We start from the raw sequence: 19,609 nt of genomic DNA, 5'->3' as shown, positions 1-19,609 counted from the left end.
TATATATTTGAAACCAAAGCAATAAAATTTGCCCAATAAGTGATGAGTTTATGTTTAAACACATTATTGATCATCATGTATTTTGAATAGCAAGCCTGGATGAGCATAATTAGAAATGAATAAATACAAAATGTATCTTGTTGTTATTATTATTATTATTATTATTATCATTATTATCTAACAAGCATTTTCAAGCTGCAATAGCATCCTTTTGTTACTTCCAAATTTTGCACTTTCAATGCTAAAGCTTAATGTGTTGCACAGCCCTTCTGGGTCACTTGAGCTTGAGTGCCACTGGTTAACACCACCTTAGTTCCACTCCGTCTCCCTCCAAACCTCTGCCGGCTTGCTGAGGAAATGTAATGCAATGATTTGTAGCTAAGCAGTTCTCAAGCATTCTTTTTAACAGATCACCACACATTTATTGACCAACACCGTGCGTACGTACACATCTTCTAGTGTATTTCTCACTGTTGAGTAGGTGGAGTAGTCACAGTTTTGCTTCATAGACTACCCTGCCCTTGCAGGATGCAGAGTATCTGCATGTTAGTGCAGCTATATAAATGGCTGGATTTTATGTTAGAAATCATTTTTTTTCCTCAAAGTAAGGCACTTCCATCTGACCCTCACAAACATTGTTTGGAGAGGGATAGATATAGTTATCTATCATTTTTTTTGGAAATATTTCCTTTTGCGCTCAAAAAAGACAGAGAGAGGAAATTTGTGCTTTATCTAAGAAGAGGTTTTTTTAATTTAAATGTTGTAATTATTTGCATTTCTGTGCGAGGAATCAGCATGGCAATGTGTAATAAACTTTGTGTTTAATAAATTCAAACATGAATCTGTTTTTTGAATATAGACTTCTTAGAGTTCCTTTGATCCACAATTTTAATCTCTGCTGGTGTTTGTAAAATTAATTGGAGCAAACAAATTTTGACAAGCATATCAAGTTAATATACTTTGAATGAAAAATCTTTTTTTTTTAAATAATTTTGATATTAGGAACAGTAGTAGTCACAAGGTGAATTCATATGGCACTAAATTGATAGTTTCACTGGCAAATCAAGGTACATTTTCTGAAATATAGTAACATTTAAATATTACAAGACTGACAAAAATATATTAGAAACGGAAGACATTATCTTAACTGTATTGATTGTTTGCATATTGAACATTCATTATCTTTTAAGGGTGAAAATGTTTGACTAATGAACATAATTTAGACATGACTTTTGAAGTGGAGTGTTTTTTTTTAATAGATGTGGCAGTGACAAATATTCACAAGTTAAGATTGGTGCATTGTTTTACAAAGACTTCATGGTTTGTAGCTGTGTTGCATGCTGAAACCCGCTGAGAAAAGACATTATGGGAGGATACAGTGAACTTTGATAAATGGGGCAAGTTATATGAAGGTTTAGGACTCACCATTAACAAAACATGATAAATCATTGTCATGCTGGAAGAGACAGATGTTAAGCAATTATCATGCGTGTCATTTATTACAATCAGACATTTATAGTGACAAAAATGATTAAGTGGTTGCCTCGCTTGTTAAAAGAACAAAACTGAATGATTTGAACGTTAATTGGTCCTGTTAGATAACATGGCAAAGAAAAAAAAAACTCTTAAACAAGTTAAATAACTTGTTATTTACCTTTAAAAAAGTTACAACAGTTTCATCATTAATAACTATTTTCAGTAGTATTGTTTTTTGTGACTTGGACACAAAAAAAATACTCTATGGATTATGTACACTAATAAATAGCTAGAGTACAACACAAAGTATTAAAATACTGAGTTGCTGTGATGTTCTATGCTTCAGTGAGACAGATGTGATGAAAAATTAAAAGTCAAGATGGTATCACTTTTACGGACAGCATGCGTGTTACCGAAACCTTCAAATCTCTGTGGCAATGACGTCATCGTAAGTTTGTAGACCTGAGTTGTAGCCAATGCCCATGCTTAACTCTGTCCGACTTTCAAGCTCAGCCGTCAGCTCCTTCAGTATCCTCTCCAGGTCTTGGTTCTTCTTGTGCATCTGCAGGTAGTTGATCTGAAGCTGTTTCTGGTATTTGATGACCTTGTCTTTTTCTTTGTTCCACGTCTGCCTTTCCTGCTCAAAGCTGCTCGCCAGGCTCACTTGAGCGTTCTGCTCCTCCCTGAGCTGCTGCTTCAGTCTGTCCACTTCTCTTTGGAGTGATCCAGTGGAAGTGTGTGTCCTGTTCTCCACCTCCTGGCCCTGTTCAGAGAAGTCACAACGTTGAACTGGTCTTTCCAGGGCCTGTGTCTGGGACTGGGTATCGAGCTCCAAACTGTGCGGCAGCCTCTGGTCTTTGGATGAAGTGAGATCCTGATTCAAGCCATGAATGTCTTTCTCCAGTTGGCTCACTTTCTCTCTTAGAAAATCAGCCTCATTCTTTTTCCGCTGAAGCTCATTTTGGCACACCTAAGTAAAATCGAAAGTATCCAAACATTAGATCAGAATATTTTTGAATCATACAGTACAGCGGTGACTATATACAATTTCAGATGCGCTCACTCTTAAAGACTGTCATTAAGATTGTAATTCCAAGAGAACTGGCAACGCTAGACGGCATCCTTGCCAAAAGTGTCTTACATAAGTACTGTATGAAAATTCTGTGCATGTCTGGATTTGAGGAATTAATCACTGTCAATAGACTAACCTCAACTTCTAAGGTGCGGCAGTAGACTTTGTTCTCATGGTCTTTATTCTGCTTCTCAAGCATCTCCATTTTTGCTGTGTTTTCCTTCAGCGATGCTCGGAGGCTGACAATCTCGTTTAACTTGTGGTTGACGTCTGCTTGGCAGTCCCTGAGTTGCTGCTTCAGTAACGAGATCTCTCCTGTCTTCTGACACACCTGCATTTAAACACAGAGGATTATGAACACGAGACAGGACATGTCTGACTGGTATAGTACAATCGAAAGTTCAGGGAAGATAAATCATTGTTTGTACTGACAATGGGATGCTGTTGCATGTTACCTGTTAACAATGTTTATGTTTTGGTTGTTCATATTCATATTGAAGCCTTGTACAGAATATTTGCGCTGTGAATTGTGTGCATTTAGGTACCTAATATGTTACTATAGTTAACTATAATGTTAGTAATAAAAAAGTAATGTCGTGTAAAACTCACTAAAAGTCAAAAACTGTTGCTGCATAATGGAGGTATAAAATCCAGTAAAAATCACCTCATCTCTCTACCCGGGATGGATCTTTTGACATAACTGTACAGCACAGTCTCAGAAGTTCATAAAAATGTTGTTATTTCTGTTTATATAATAACAAATAAATGTAGAATGTGGAGGAAAGTATTTGCAGGTGTGGAGTCTTGTAGGATTTAGTGAAACTGTATGATGAAAGAAATGATTGAGCTCTACACAACAACTAGAACAGGGACGTCCAGGTTTACCTCCCACCTGACCCAGTCCTTTCTATTTTACATCAGATTGAAAGTTCACTTTTGTTTGATTCTGCTTTTACTTGCTGTTTGCTGAATGTATCTGTTTACTGACTCGGTGGATTCTGAGTTTCATCCAATTTGCAAAATTCACCAAATGTGGAGACAAGAAAGGCTGAAAAATCCCTAAAAAAGTTCTGCAGGGTGTCCAAAGAAAACAAAAACACAAAAAAACAACAACCAAAAAACAATACATTTGTGTCCATCAGTGTGGACACAAATGTATTGTTTCTTTTCCAATAACAAGTAAACAATTATATAATAACACCTATTGTACACATTTTATCTTCGTGTTAAAAGAGTAAGCTAAAAATCTATCTAGGTGGAAAGTGTTTCTTGCTTTCTTTTTCTTTCTTTTTTTTTTTTTTTTTAAATATTTTTATCCCGGTTTTTTTCTCCATTATATCACCCAGTACTCCTACCTAAGCTCTTTTTCTTTTTTAGGCCATATGTTAGTATTGGAACTAGCAGTGTGTTAATCTTATGTACCTTCGTGTCGCCATAGTTGGGTGATTAATCCCAAACACAATTTTAATGTGCACTTTTAGCTGGTTGCTGTTTGGGGTGAATATAAAATACCTTTTCTCCCAGTCATTTCTTAGACAAACTAGTTTTTGTTGCTTACGTCTACCCACATCATCAACTTGAAACACACATCTTTCATTGGTAATTTTGATAATTTCTTCAATTTTAGACTGTGAGAGAGAGTTACTGTTAATGAAGGTGAAAGTGTTTTAACGTGTGTACTCCTGCTGTGCTGGGTTCACCTTTGTGGAACTTCAAAGGTTTAAATCTTCTTAAAAACGAAACAAAATAAAACAAAACAAAAACTCTAACTATCGAGAACTGTCTGAAGGGTAAACAAAAAGCAAAAAAACAAACAAAAAATAAACTGTAAACAAGAAACTGAAAGGATATTTCAAACTTTTACTTAAGACTGTGTAATTAATTGTATATCATTTGTTTGCCTCAAAATGAGGCAAATCACCTCAAATCAAATCAAATCAAATCAAATCAAATCAAATCAACATCACCTCCACCTACTGGTGGAGGTGATGGGGCTGCAAGCACAGGTTGCTACAGTGTTTCACGTCCTCCGTTACGCCACTCACCTCCCACTGAGTTTCTTCCAGTGTCGGTGTGAGCTGTGTGTTCTCCGTCTCGTAAGACCTCAGTCTGAGCTCCACACGGTCCTTCTCTTGAGTGAGCTTGAAGAGGTCTTCCTGAAGCTTCTCGTTTTCTTCCTACATGAGAATTTGTGCATCATTTTCTGATGCTTTTGTTTCTTTGAAAAAGTTGTGATGCAATGTCACGTCACGACTAACAAGGTGATGACAAAGAAGTGGCTTATGCAAGGATTAGCATGGGCTAAAACCAATCAGCACTGATTGCAGTGCATTCAAGGCTGACCTGGAGTTGGCTGACTTGCAGCTGTAGTGCCTGGTGCGTCTTTGTAGCTATTTGCGACACTTGTTGCAGCTTTGTGGAGCATTGCTGCTTCAGCTCTTCCATCTCTTCGGCACAGAACCGTTGTCTCTTATCGAACAGCTGGCAGGTGTGCACTTCCTTCTCCTCTAAACTCACCTGTTGGAAAGTTAAAGTAATTAGACATGCACAGTTTAACTGCTCGTGTGTAGTGCCGACAGGGTTATTTTTATTAGTTACATGACAGTTTGGTACCTGTAACTCCTGTAGTTCTGTTTCTCTTTCCAGCAGCCTCTGTTCCAAATGTTCAATCAGCGACTCATCTGTAGTTATGGGGGACCGAATCCCACCAGCAATTTCAGAGAGAGTGCTTGGCTCATCTACAGACAACGGGGAGCCAGCATCCTCGTACGCCTTAGGAGGCAACGCACTGCTGTTTAAACCAGCTCTGTAGCTACAGTCAAGGTTATTGTTATTTCTGCTGTTCCATGGAGAAAATTTCAGCTGTCCTTTGCTGAGGCTGCTTCCAAGAATTGAGCTGCCGTCACTGTGAATGACGGGGCCCGTGGAAGCTCTCAGGCTGCCACTGGTGCTGTGGGTGGGGAGGCTTGACATGGAGTTACGTCCAGAGTCGGACAGCGTCCCTGAAAGATCAAACATTACATAAGAGAAATTTGAAATTTATCATTGAGGTAAATTAATCAGAAGGTAAGGTGGGTGTTTCTCAGAATACTGTGAAATTTACGGTAAAATACTGGCAGCTGTGGTTGCCAGAATTTCACCGTAAAAAAACGTTAACAATGTATATGACATTACGGTACGCTTTTCAGGCAACCATACATTTAATAGTTGAGAACTGTTGTGTTTACGGTAAATTACTATGAAAAACAGACATATTGTAAACCTGTTTATGTAGAAAATACAGTATGTTTTTGCATAATGTTTTATGAAATTTACAGTTTTATACTGTAAATTTAAATGTAAACATCAGCTAAATCTGTAATTTAGACAGAATAATACCGTTAATTTTAGGGTAATTATATGCTTGTGATATTATGGTATTTTCACATTTTTTTACCAAAAAATTATATTTTTACAGTAAAATTGTGTGATTTCTACATATTATTACAGTAAAAAGTATAGTTATGTACTCTTTCTTGATTTAGGGTAATATAATCTATCTACTACAGTGATAAACTATTTTGGATTTTACGGTCTTTTACTGTTGCTATTTTACAGTTTTTCACTGTAATTTTTACGAACATTTCTTACAGTGTACAAACCTAAGTTTTCTTGCTTGTGTCCAACATTTGAGCTGTTTGCTTTCCTCAGAGGACGAAGGATGTGGTCCAGGCTGTTGTGGCCTGTGTCACTGGAGGAAACCCTTGTGGGATTCACAGATTTGAAGGCAGTGGTATGGACCAGTGACTTCTCAGCAGAGCTCTAGAAAAGTGAAATGACACACAGTCAGGGGTGTTCTTTCCTGTTTATGTTTTTATATTCTGTGACTCCTTTCAGCCGACAGCACGGCAAACACCACATCCTTTTACACTTGAAGAGGAAGAGTTACGTTCGGAAACTTAAGAATCAGTTTTCACAACGATGCAGTGGTGATTGTCACATACTGGAGGCCACTAAAAATGAAAGGGGTACATTTTCCCCCAGTTGTCTCTTCCCAGTGGAAATAGAACAACTGAAGCATGCAGAATTGCCTCTCCAGAACCTGACACTATTAAAAGCCACACAGCTATAGCTCCAAGAAAGATTCCCATGACTGTCTTAAAAAGGAGAAAACCCATTTCTGCGATGAACTTATACTCCACATGCCCCTTCTGTGCTGTCCAAGCCCGTCATTGGTAGTAGCACCATGCTTCCCCTCTTTCTGTGCTCCTCTGCATCCTATCTCCGCTCCATGTGCTGTCTGAGGGAAGATGAATAGCTTCTCTATGTGATATTAATAATATGAGCTATTGCTGAAGTGTAAGAGGTAAAGCTTGTGAGCTCAGCATTCCTTCTCACTGACTTCACGGCTGGAATGCCTTTCCTTGTTTTTTTCTTTAATCTGTCAAGTTCTCTCCATCCCTTGATCTCTCTTTCTATTTTTCTTCTTATCCATTCCTCCTATGAGGAATGAAACTTATCGATGAAAAAACTGTATGCTTTAGCATAGTTGTACAAAACTTATTTCTCTGAGATTATCAAGGTATTCTTTGGTCTTTTATCTGTGGAGTGTTAATTGACAAGTTAGAAAAGTTCAGCACATTATATAAGGAAAGGTTAAAACCTGTTAAACCATGCTATCTGTTGTGGATTTTCCCCTTCAACATCAGTGGAGCTACAGATTGACAGCATAAAACGTTTCAACCCAGTATCTTAAAGTGTATGAGGGTTCCAGGAGAAGGGTTGAAATATAATGTTAATTCCTGCAGCTGGTTAGGTGGAAGCAGGATCTAATTTGACTGGTTGCATTCGACAAATCCATTCACATTGTATAATTACTTCCCAGATGTGTCTTGGACAGGTTGTGGCCTCAAGAGGAACTTGTGACCTTGTTATTTCCACACGGCAAGTCATGAGCATAATTGTTACACGTGAAGTTGTCAGAAAATCTTTGTTTGCCTGGTCAATAATATGACAAGTACTACTTTTTAAATTAATATGAACTTTTTTTGAAGGCACATTGTGGTTTAGGCTGAATAGTATTTTCACTTGGTGAAATGCATGATATATTTTTTAGCATTTTCAATGCTAATGAAATATGAGCCAAAAGGAAAAAATTAAATAATATTTTCCCATGTGCCTTATGCCTATGTTACAGGAATGCAACAATTATTTCATACGTCATGCTAATTGGGCTCCACGTCAGTGAATATGAGTGGCCTGTATGAAAAGTGTAAACATCTTTTTTTAAACACTTCTTTCTATTTTTTTGATTAGTAATCTATAGTCTTAATTGGTGAAGAAGTGTTCTTTTTTTAAACTGTTTTCACTCAGTCATCCTCCATGAAAAACAAAAAAGAGAACATTCTGCTAAGTATTTAATTTGCTTTTAGTTGTCATTGGGGCATTGCAGTTGACTAAAGATCATCTGTTTTGTAGCAGTTAAAGTGCAGCTGGATTCTCTTGCAACAACTTTAGTTTTTTTCCCCCAAGGCCTTATAAATTCATCTTCACATCTTTGCTTAATCACGTAATGTTTTCCATTCAGGTTAAGGAAAATTGTATGCACGTCTGTGTCTTGGTTGCACGCTCTTGACTGGTTGCCTGGCTGGAGCTCCAGCGTAGGAGTTTTTTTATTTTAAATAATCAGTTTCCTCTGTTTCCAGTTATTAGACAAAAATAACCATGCTGGCTCCAGTGGCACATTCACCATCAGATGTGACCTTACAATTCATATTATCATCTAAAATCTGAATACCATGCTCGGCATCTCAGTCATCTTTCCGGGCATGAACAGCAGCTTCGGGTGCTGTCGTTCCTCTGATTCTCCATCCCTGGTCACTCTATCCTCCATCAATCTTTCTCGGTGGCACAAAGATCTCGGTTTATGGTTCACCTTGTGTGAGACAAAAACATTTCATCCAACCACATAAATTCTGGTCTTTGTTAATGTGATCTGAAGATGTACTTAAGCTCACCTTGATGTAAAAGAAGTCTTCACTTCTTCCTGACCTGGAGTGGGTGAGGCCTTTAGAGTGAGGATTGTGAGTGGAGGATGAGGAGCTCTGAGCAAAGCCGCACTTTAGTAATCCGTCAAGATTACAACCTCCGCTCCTTCTATGGTGTCCTGTCCCCTCTTTCAACTTATACTCAGACGCCTTGCAGTGTTTGTTGTTGAGGCTGTTTCCATTAATGACGCTGCTGACACTACCCATGGTCCGGCAAGCTGAGGTGACGACCGGATGGGGCTGAAGTCCAGATGGTCAAATTAAAAAGCAGTGATGGGCGGACTCGTCTCATGACCCCAGAGGAGTTCTCTCATTGTTTTCATCTGCGAGACAGAAAAAATCATGAATTAATGAAAGAATGAATGAATGACATTAAAAACAGAAAATATAAAGTACTGTATCTCATCATTACAATTGAAAGTAATCTTTGCTGTCATCTGTTGTTTAATCTTATTGTTTCCTTTTCAATGCATGTGTTGAAGCAGGTGTACTCATATTTGTAAAGCAAACAAGCTGAAAAAACGTCACTCTTGGTATTTTGCCTGGCTTTGTACTTTTAGATTTATGGTTCAGCCGTTGAATTTGACAACTAAACCTTTGGGTGCCCTTCCTTAAAACAAACCGGCAATTAAGCCCTTCACTGCCTACTCAACACTTAGCTGGTGCTGCTGAGTAACGGTTGGCAGTGATCGTCACTTTTCATTATTTTATTTGAACAAACAAACTGCCAGAAATGTTGTGTTCACATCAAATTTGTTTAGTAATCATTAAAGTTTTAGCACCCAAAGCATTAAAAAATTCATGAGGTTAACATACTCTTTCAGTGGGTGACTATGGTTACCGGTGAAGCTGTTTCACTGTTGCCACCTTTTTTTTTTTTTAAAGACCTCTAGACCCCAGATGCTGTTGTCAGGATCTCCAACCCACAGGGGAAAAGTTGGCTCAGTGGTGACTTTTAGTGGCAAAGGGCTCCACACTGACTGATCTCTGCTCCTGGAGCCACCTGGTCCTCAGGCTTTAAGTCTTTTATAATGGCCACAATAACAAAGCATGGAACTAACTGCTGGCTCAAAGTCACATATTAGTGTGCTCTGCATTCGACTTAAGGTTAATCCACAATAAATTGTTGCCCTGTGTTTGTAAGGCACCAAATAACTGTCATTGTCCAGTTCCCAAGCATCCTTCAGAGGGAAAATAATGAATGAAAGAGGGAGGGTTTTTCAAAGCTGTTACACTTTCATCCCTCCAGAAACAAAGACATGATGTGGAAAATTATAGCACCATCATACAAGACAGCAAGTAAGACATGAACGTCTCTAAGAGTTGTGTGTAAAGGAGAAAATAGACTGCTCTGGTGTTTTCCAGGTGGAAATGGGAAATTGGGTTAGGTTTAATTTCATGCACATTATAAAACACATCTCGCAGCACATCTTCTTGAATTCTTCACGGTGCAATTCGAAATATAATCAGAGAAGTAAACGGACACCAAATGTTGTCTAGTTACTTGTCATTTAAAATTTGTGCCTTCAAGAGCCTATAGAGCACAAGAATGCTCTGTGTCAGTGTGGTAAACAGCCTCTGACATATATCTGTATCTCTCTGAGTCTTATTGTGCCTGTGTGTCTGCCAGTTAATCTAAACTACAGACTACACTCTCAGATATCCACGTCCACCGCTGACAAGAGACCAAAGTAATGAAACAATAGATTTTACTTACTGCTAGGTCAAACTAAGCATCCATCTCTACCAAAGCCCCTGCAGATCCATACACCCTGTCTTGAAGGAAACAAACAGACAGAGGAGTTCACGTCTGTGCAAGTATGAATGAACAAGCGGCAAATGCAAACACCATCACCCCAGCCAGGAGGGTCTGCTAACTGTTCAGTAGAAGGGGGTGGGTCTTCCTTGTTGTGTACTCAGCCTGTGCCCAGTTTTGCATCATAACGAAATGTAGATTCAGTTGTGTGTGTGTGTGCGATTGTGTGTGTGTGTCTATATGTGACCTCCCACTCCTCTCAGGGGAGCCGGTGTACAACATGTGCTCCCATAGAACTGGCGTGTGCCGCTCAAGTGATTAACTCCCTGCTTTCACAAAAGATCTTTTACACTCTCGGTGCAACCCCCCCCGCCTGCACTCACCCCTAAGACACCCCCCCATTTGTGCATTGACAAACAGTGTAATAACCATTCATTCTTCCCTCCCTCCCTTATCCTTTCAGTCCCTCCCTCTTACCCATCCATCCCACTCAGTACCCTGCACCCACCCTGAACAAACAATTCATCTGAAGGATGAAAAAAGGCGGTCACCCTCTATCTTTTTGCTCTTTGTCTGCTGAAGTGTGCCCTCTTTGTGTGGACTCTTGTGTGCCGGTTGATGTATTCTCCCTAAACAGCCAAGGACCATATTTTAGTGTTAAATAAACGACTAGTCCTTATAATAAAGGGACTGGAGAGCCTCAGTTTTACAGCAATTTAACACTGTTCTGCCTTCATGCTGTCTGTTCAGTCAGACACCTACGAGCTCATGCTTTCCCACACTTTTGCGTGTCCGCACAAACGCTTCACGCTTTCACGGGGTCATTGTTGAATCTGTCTTTCTAAGGCAGAACAGCATTCAGCATCCCACAGAGCACACATTGTATTGAATTAAAAAAGAAAACAAAGCTTGTAAATGAAATACAATCACACAAAATAAAAAGATATACAATGAACTACATTTAAAATAAACAAACAACCATTTCAGAAACGTTCTTGTTAATTTCCTTCACTGCTGCTGACAAAAGAAGCATGAATATTACACTCTATTTGTGTACAATGTGAAAAGAAAAGCAGTGTTTTACCATGTTTTCTAGAGTCAGAACATTACTGGTTTACTGATACAGTCATGACAAATCAGCTGTTAAAACTGAACTGATAAACTGTGATGAACAGCATAGATGTTATCTCTAGATGAGCACAAAGAACTGCGCGAAGGTTGACCTTGCATTACATGTGATTGGACCCAACCTTTCTCTCCAAAGTTTCTTGCAGTCTTTTGACCTATATTGAATAATTTTCAGTATCTTTGTTGATCTGCTAGAGCACTCTTCCCTCATCTTTTCGGTTGACTGCCATCGTTCCTCGATTAGTCCTATTCAGACCCTGAAGCCTGCTTGTTTGAATGGTGATGTTTCACTTTTATAGCCCCTCTCACTTGTGTCTCATCAGTGGTGTATTTTACTCATGCAAATGGAGACATAATTTAAAAGTATTTTTTTCCGCAACCAATATTTCAAATTCTAAAAAAAAAGTAAAAATGGTCTGACCTTTGAGTTTTTTTTGTTATTGTTTTCACCCAGTAGTCTGCATATATATTAATGGTTAGAACCAAATTTGGCAAAACCTGAAAGCCACACATATATGCATTTTGATCTTTTTTGTGTGCATGGGTGTGTGTGAGAGTGTTATTGGATTGTGTTGGAATGAAATGTGAATATTGAAATTGATATAAACAAACAGAAAGGACAGAGCGAGAGAAGGGGGGGGGGGGCATTCTCTGTCTAGTTGTATAATTTGTGTGTTTAGAATGTGTGTAGGCATCCCACACACATTGGGACTCGTATATACATACTGATTACATGAAACTAATGTATACACACTATCTCTATGTATACAAATATATGTACATGTATATTTAAATGCCCGTACGTATGTAAATATACCAATATGAAGTTATATACTTCCAGTTAACTATACAGTCAATAAACATACATAACCATATATCCATTAGTGTGTGTATGTACATATTAATTAATGGTTAACAAATTGTGTTGTCCTTAATAAAGACAAACCAATGTGTAAACTTCCTATTTGTGAGTACAAACACTAAGTTTATCATCTATTTGGATATTATATTTTGTGTGTGTATGTGTAGTATATATATATATATATATATATATATATATATTTTCACTTACACACATTTGCCTAAGCATGTGCACGTACTGTCTCTCTCTCTGGTTGTCCATCGAGTCCGATGATGACGTCCACTTATGTCCTTAGCGGTGAGTTTGTTGGTGGCTTAAGAGCCCTATCCTGGAACCACAGATTTTATTGCAGGTAGGGCATGTGTAGGTTGTAGTTGTGGTGGTGTTACTGGCAGTCAAGGGTGTGTTTCTCCTGAGTCTCCGTTGTTGCCTCCTGGCAGTCCTGCCCTCCTCCAGCCTGTGTGTACCTTCATGGCACTGCCGCCACAGGTCGCGGTCAGCAAGGTCCTCAGGCCTGATCTTCCACTTCCTCAGTGAGGTCTTCAGCTGATCCTTGTACCGCTTCTTGGGCCCACCTGCCAGGCTCCGTCCATGGCGTAGCTGGCCATACAGTATTCTATTCTAGTCTGTTTTCGGACATCCGGATGACATGTCCGAGCCAGCGCAGTTGGTGCTGAGTGATCATGGCCTCAATGCTCCTGCAGTTGGTCTGGGCAAGTATTTCAGTATGAGGCACATGATCACGCCAGGTGAGGCCAAGGATACGCTGGAGGCAACCAATATGGAAGCGCTCCAGGGCCTTGATGTGACGGTTATATGAGGTCCAAGCTTCAGAGCTGTAGAGGAGGGTAGTGATGCAGACAGCCTGGTAGACAGCAACTTTGGTGTGTAGGTGGAGGTTGTTGTTCTAAAAGACTCTTCGTCGTAGTCTCCCAAAGGCAGCTGATGTCTGCTTGATCCGATTTTGGATTTCACTGTCAATGGTGCAGTTTTCGGAGAGGATACTGCCTAGGTACTTGAAAGATGGTGTTATTGTTAGTGGCTTGTGGTCAATGGTGAAGGAAGGCAGGGTGTTTGCGATGCTGGAACTCCATTGGCAGACCACTTCTGTTTTGATGGTCAGATGGTGTTGACCTTGACAACCACAGCAAGGATGGCTTGAAGGTCTTGTGGAGAGTGTGCCACAAGAGCACAGTCGTCTGCGTACTGCAGCTCAAGGACCCGCTCTCTGGACAGCTTAGTGGTTGCTTTGAGTCTCCGAATGTTAAAGAGGTTTCCATCCAACCCGTAATCCACTGCAACACCACTGCTCGACTCGAGTTCCTTATGGAAAGCCAGGAAGAGGTCTTGGTGTTGTTCCCGACAGTTTTCCTGGAGTTGCCGCGCTGTAAATATCATGTCGACCATGCTCCTGTTCTTTCGAAAACCACACTGGGACTCAGGCAACACCTGCTCTGTGAAGTTATTGATGAGCCTCTGCAACATCACCTTGGCCAGACACGTACTGTATATATACAAAGGTATACTGTATATACAAAGATACGCAAACACCTACAGTATAACCCATAAAAGTGACATTGATGATAGAAATAGCAAAAAAAAGCCAAAAATAATAACCAAAATAATAATAGTAAAGATATTAATGGTAATTCTAATAACAATGGTAGTTATTATCATCATTGGTTACTGCCACCAACATCCTCGTCATAACAGACCGTCTCAGACCCCCCACTGGCACACTGGCACCGGCTGAGTGGACTGTTTTATTTAAGGTGAGTGAGTGCATGTGTGTGTGGGTGCATGCATATACCAAATCTTGTATCTGACTGGCTCATGTTTGCCAATATCTGCACAAAAGAGCGTTGAGTGCTCGTTTAGCATGTGTGTTAGTTCGTGTGCAAGTGGGGGGTTACGTGCATGTGTGTGTGTGTGTGTGTTTGGGGAAGGGGTGTGGGGGTTGATCCAACCTCGCTTTTGAGCCCCAGCTGACCTGCCTGACACAAGGCGAGCTGACAATACACCCCCAAACACATCCCACTAAAGACATATGCTGACACACACAGTTACACATACACACACTCTGATAAATACACATTCACGAAGCGTAGCAAATCCATTATCACAGCCAGTGGTAGGCAGCAGTGTGTTATAAAGGTCCAGGATTTATACCTGTTTCTCAATGAGTACGAGCCTCTCTTCTGCTCTCACTGTACACGGTGCCAGATGGCATCTCTTTAATCTCTCTGTCTGCATGGTAATTTCTAACAGATGCATATGCAACCTATCTAGTTCAATGTCTTTTTTGTGTGTTTGTAGGTCAATCTTTTGCTTTGTTAAAGTGTACACATCTTACAGTCTTTAAAATGAAAGGCCAATGACGCTTAAATGTTCTGCTTTATACTTCATAGGCGGTTCATTTTGTAGACTCTTTAATCTTGGGCCCATTATATAACTTAGACATGACTGACTTAAATATTTAAACAAACTTGAAAAATTGGTATAAATGGACTTTAAACTGATGTTTTATCTGATAGCTTGTGAAATTTATACTCTAGTCCATGTGATTAAACATTCAGTTGGTTTGGGTGAAAGATAAGAGTCTTACTATTAGATGTGCTTCAAAAGCACAATATTTAATACATTGCTCGGTGCAAAGTATTTTTTTCTTTCTTCTTCTCTTTTAAACAGCCCACACAGGGTTATACCCAATTTGAAACACAGAATTTTCCATCCATCCATCCATCCATCCATCCATCCATCCATCCATCCATCCATCCATCCATCCATCCATCCATCCATCCATCCATCCATCCATCCATCCATCCATCCATCCATCCATCCCACAGGTGTCTACTGGAGCAGATTTATAGATTTGACCATTTTCGCTGACTTTATAGACCTTTAAACTGTTAAATCATTGTGATGCATCCAAGACTACAGAAAAAGTCAAACATTTTTCTTTCAACTTTCTTATTTCATCTTCCATGCTCACTCATCAACATTTGGGTTAATATATCAAACATGACCTGGTTTTTGAAAAAGAAAACAACTTATTGTCGATTTTAGTCTGAACAGAAGAGTTGTGAGAAAGATCAAGTAAACACTCTGTTGGCATTGGTGTATACTCATGATTAACCATATACAATGCAGAAAAAAAGAGAATTGCACAGTTATGTCTAGAGAATATGTTGTTCTAAATCAATATTTATACTGTTCAGTCCCATGAATGCCTAATGCGATGTAACACTTCAGATGGGTGGAATTGATCCATAGTTTGCAGAAAGCAGAAAATGATTCACAGTAATGAAGAAGGCATTTCCTGTCATCACAAGAATGTCAGTATAAATTAATCTTAAAATTTATGGTGAGACGAAGAAGAAACAGCTGACATATGACAGCACGGAGTATATTCCCAGAAAGTGATGGGCTCGTAGATTGAATTATTGAGGGGTAATACTCTCTCTTTCTCTGTCATCCTCTATAGCTTGTCAAGGCTCCCATTTCTCTTTCTCACTCGTGTTCTCTGTAAGACACACAAATCCACACAATCACTCGCAGGGGCTAAGCTGTGCAGATGACTAATATGGCCTCCAGTAGAACATCAACTGGGAATGAAGTGTGGGATAGAGACAGTCATCCATCTTTCACTTTCACTGCTGTAGCGTCTATCTAGTGTCTATACTTACATGCACACAGATTTACACATAGACCTACACACAATGACATCCAATATCAGCTAATTGGGTAATCCTTTTGGTGCATTGTAAAGGAGATTGAGCATGAATAGAGCTTCAATGCTGAAGCTCAGAATACCAGACACTCATTACCGCCCCAGAGTAGAAGAGATGGAGTACCAGGCACAGACTGAGAGGCACAAGCAGAAAGAGACTGAGTATGTGAGAGATTTTGTATTCAAAGGGGCTAACATTGCATTATATGTTGATAACTGCTGCCCAGCACATAGTTAATGTATCCTCTATTCACAGTTTACAGAGTCTAGATTCATAGAAAGGCTCAATCATAAATCATGCAGTAAATGTTTCTAACTCATTATTTTGATCTCAGAGTCTTCTGCTGGCAGGCGCATGACTGAATCTTTGACAAGAGACCAGCTTTTAGTGAAGGACCCCCTGATGAAATTAGATTGCATTTAAATGCTGTTATGCACATCCAGATGAGACATTAGGTCAACCAAACAATCAACCTTCTTTGGTTTTAATAGATAAGGAGGCTCTCTGTGCAGCTTGCTGGATTTGTATGGCTGACCAACTCCTGCTCCTGAATTACATGCATTTGCATAACCTTGGCAGTTGCAGTAAAGAGTAAAATGCATTTTTAATGGGAGCATTTAGGACTTTGACGAAGATGGGAGCTGATGCTCATGAATTAAAAAATGCTAAAATTAAATATCTGTCCTTTTATCTTTCTTTATCAAGCCATACCCACCTATACAATAATGGTTATTAGCGTGGAACATGTCACACAGAAAAAGCCTGGGAATCTGTTCAGAAGTGGTTATAAAGAGTTTTATGTCTCCTCCGTCAAATTTAGCAGATCATGGTCAGCTCCACTGTCATGAAAAATTTACTACTAAGGCTTTTATTCCACTCATAGAAAAGCAAGTGAAGGTTTATTGTAGAACGTGGCAATATTTTTAGAACTTTTAAAACAGTCCTTATCTATTATTAAAGAATATATTTATACTTTTCCCATTACTTGTCACATGTTTTGAACAGACAGTATCACATATCCAGGATACAAGTTGCAATAAAATTTAAAATGAATGCCATAAAAACTTTTTTTATTATTATTTTAGATTATAACTATTATAATGGTTATAATTATATAAGTAAATATAGTCACATAAATAAAAAAACATAAGCTGTCTTGTAAATGTTTTATCCTGGTTTCGTAATGATTTTACATTACTAGGTCATAAATTGTGCTTGAAACAAGTAGGAGAATAACATTTGTCTATTTTTAAGCACAGTGAATTTGTTTTCTATGAGCTTCCTTATTTTGGGATTACTCTGGCAGTCACACACACAGCCATTCCATCAAAAAGTATTTATTTAACATAGTATCACAGAATGACGATATTCATAGCTAAGTGGAAAAGAATGATACCTTTCCTGGCACCAGGGCCCGCTGACCTGCAAGCTGAAGACTCAGTGATAAGGTTGTCATTCTTGAGCATAGCCATCCTCCCAGCCTCCTAATCTGTTGTGGCTGTGTATGTGTATGTGTGTGTGCGTGTGTGTGTGTGTGTGTGTGCATGTGTGAGGCATTGTGTGGGAGTACAAAAAGACTCACTGAGCTCACTTTAAAGGGTCTATATTACCCTCAAAGCAGCTGGAAATATTTGCTGCGGGCGATACCTGTGCTCAGCTCCAAAATAAAAGCCCCATGACCTTGTAATACTAAAGTAAGAAATCTCTTATCTTTCAGCAGTTTTAGGTGTCACGGCTAACAAAAGTAATTGCTGGTGTTCACTTGCTTTTTTTAAAAAGTGGGAATCATGAAGAAGTGTATTTTTCACAACACCATTATGAGTCAAGATGCATGAAGATACAGAGATGCTGCACTTCTATGACAGAGCCCTCATTCATGAGAGGATGCTGTATTTGGGTATCTGGGACAGTTATTTTAGGAAGCTTCTTCTTTAGCAGGTCATGACAGATAGCTCTAATTGCCACTTATCAAATTAATGGAACAATGCATTATAATCATGCAAGAAAGTGTAAAATAGAAAGAGTTTAAAATGGACTGTAAAGAGAAGGTATCCACATCAATGATTTCTACACCTTGCATCAAAAGATCATATAGCTTACCAGTGAAAAACCAAGACATCTCTTCTACTTTTACCCCACACTCTCTTTTTCCAAAGTTCCTTTTAAATTATATATTAACAAACATAGCAAAGCTGAACATGCCTGAACAAGTCACTTGTACTTGCCCATTCACCTAGTCACCAGCACAATACAGACATTCATGATGTGTGCAGGTCTCGACATGCATGCTACTGTACACAGGTGTGACAGTGCGGGTTTCTTCTGCAGAGAGTCACCTTTTGTTGTCATTTCAGAAAATAAAAAAAGAAAGAGGTAGACTGGGGACGGTTACATAGGGAATCGTGGGTGGGACAACTGTTAATTGTGGTTAAAATACCTGAATCTACCAGCTCAGTTTTAATTAGTATACATTTCTCAAATTGCTATACATAGTGTAACATTTAAACTAAGTCCCATGCAAGTCCCTGTTATTTCGTTATTTTCAAAACAATGGTTTATCCACAAATGACTGTGCTACAAGTTAGGCACGTTGCTGGCAGTCCATTGCAATCAAACATAGGGGGAAGAAACACTTCATCTACAATGTTTGAAATCCAAATTCTACACAAAAAGTGGCAAAAGACTAGCATTGCTCTCATGCTGAGATCTTTAAACAAATCCCTATAATTGAGTTGCTTTATACTTGATTTAAAATCCTTAAGTCAGTTACAACCACATGTCACATCTACTCCATTAGCCACACTTCCTTGAAGTCTCTAGAGCTGACTTACCTCCATTATAGTCTGTCTGTCCCCACAGTTACAGCAACTGCTGCTACTGCTGAGTCTCCCAAATCTTTGTAGATCACTGTGGAGAAACACCCCTAAGATGGATACAAATTAGCAGCTCTGGTTTTAGAAAAATAAATTGAAAAAAAGCTAAATCTCTGCTTATGCTGCTGGGGTTTTCTCTGGATTCCCTCACCACACCTTTTCAACGCTTCATGTGATACAATCGCTCCATCCCATCTCCCATGCACAAAACACTGTCACATTCCTCCATAAACACACTACTTCTCTTTTTCTTTTCCTGTCTTACAGTGTATCCTCGTTGCCTCCCTCCTGAACTCCCTCCCACTCGCTCCTTCACTCTGAACATCCACCACTGTCCCATCCACCCTCCCTTTTGCTGTGTGCCCTGCAGTCACTTCGCTTACACATTTCTCATTAGCAATGCAATATTTCTGCTTTATTAAAACCCTTTAATTACTTTTTTGTTGGATCTCAGCATGTATCCCTCTTTGAAACGATCTCTACCTACTTTTTAGCTTGTTTCTGACTTTCTATGTTTCTTTGCTTGAATATCTGCACACAGACAACTCATCATCTCTGGTCACAGTTGTAATTCATATGCATTTTCTACATAGTCAGAATATCTCTGTGTTCTGATGTGTGAGGAATAAAACCTTCCATAGTCTACATTCAGCTCTGGTCTTGTGAGTTCATTTGTGTGACAAGG

The 19,609-nt window shown here is 39.2% G+C and overlaps 1 protein-coding gene across 2 annotated transcripts; it reads right to left on the bottom strand.

The window, feature by feature from the left end:
- Positions 1–743: 743 nt before the first annotated feature.
- On the bottom strand, positions 744–19,178 carry lzts1 (leucine zipper, putative tumor suppressor 1). 2 transcript variants are annotated; one of them, XM_061728940.1, is made up of 10 exons: positions 18,883–19,178; positions 10,292–10,350; positions 8,545–8,897; positions 8,325–8,462; positions 6,190–6,349; positions 5,162–5,550; positions 4,892–5,065; positions 4,594–4,725; positions 2,685–2,879; positions 744–2,446 (listed from the first exon to the last, which is right to left on the bottom strand). In XM_061728940.1, exons 3-10 carry the CDS (start codon positions 8,779–8,781, stop codon positions 1,898–1,900), a joined length of 1,974 nt encoding a protein of 657 aa, XP_061584924.1. In that variant the 5' UTR covers positions 8,782–8,897; positions 10,292–10,350; positions 18,883–19,178; the 3' UTR covers positions 744–1,897. The 2 variants fall into 2 exon arrangements, with proteins under 2 accessions (XP_061584924.1, XP_061584925.1); XM_061728941.1 differs by lacking the exon at positions 10,292–10,350.
- Positions 19,179–19,609: the final 431 nt, after the last annotated feature.

This window comes from Cololabis saira, chromosome 9 (genome assembly GCF_033807715.1).
Source record: "Cololabis saira isolate AMF1-May2022 chromosome 9, fColSai1.1, whole genome shotgun sequence".
Classification (NCBI taxonomy): Eukaryota; Metazoa; Chordata; class Actinopteri; order Beloniformes; family Belonidae; genus Cololabis; species Cololabis saira.
Note: the sequence above shows the minus strand (reverse complement) of the source record. Positions and strands in the feature narration are given on the sequence as shown.

Coding starts and splice junctions, on each gene's coding strand:
- lzts1 (XM_061728940.1), bottom strand. CDS start 8,781: ATGGGTAGTGTCAGCAGCGTCATTAATGGAAACAGCCTCAACAACAAA. Junction 4,726..4,891: donor TGCAAGTCAGCCAACTCCAG/GTCAGCCTTGAA, acceptor ATTCTCATGTAG/GAAGAAAACGAGAAGCTTCA. Junction 2,447..2,684: donor GCCGCACCTTAGAAGTTGAG/GTTAGTCTATTG, acceptor GATTTTACTTAG/GTGTGCCAAAATGAGCTTCA.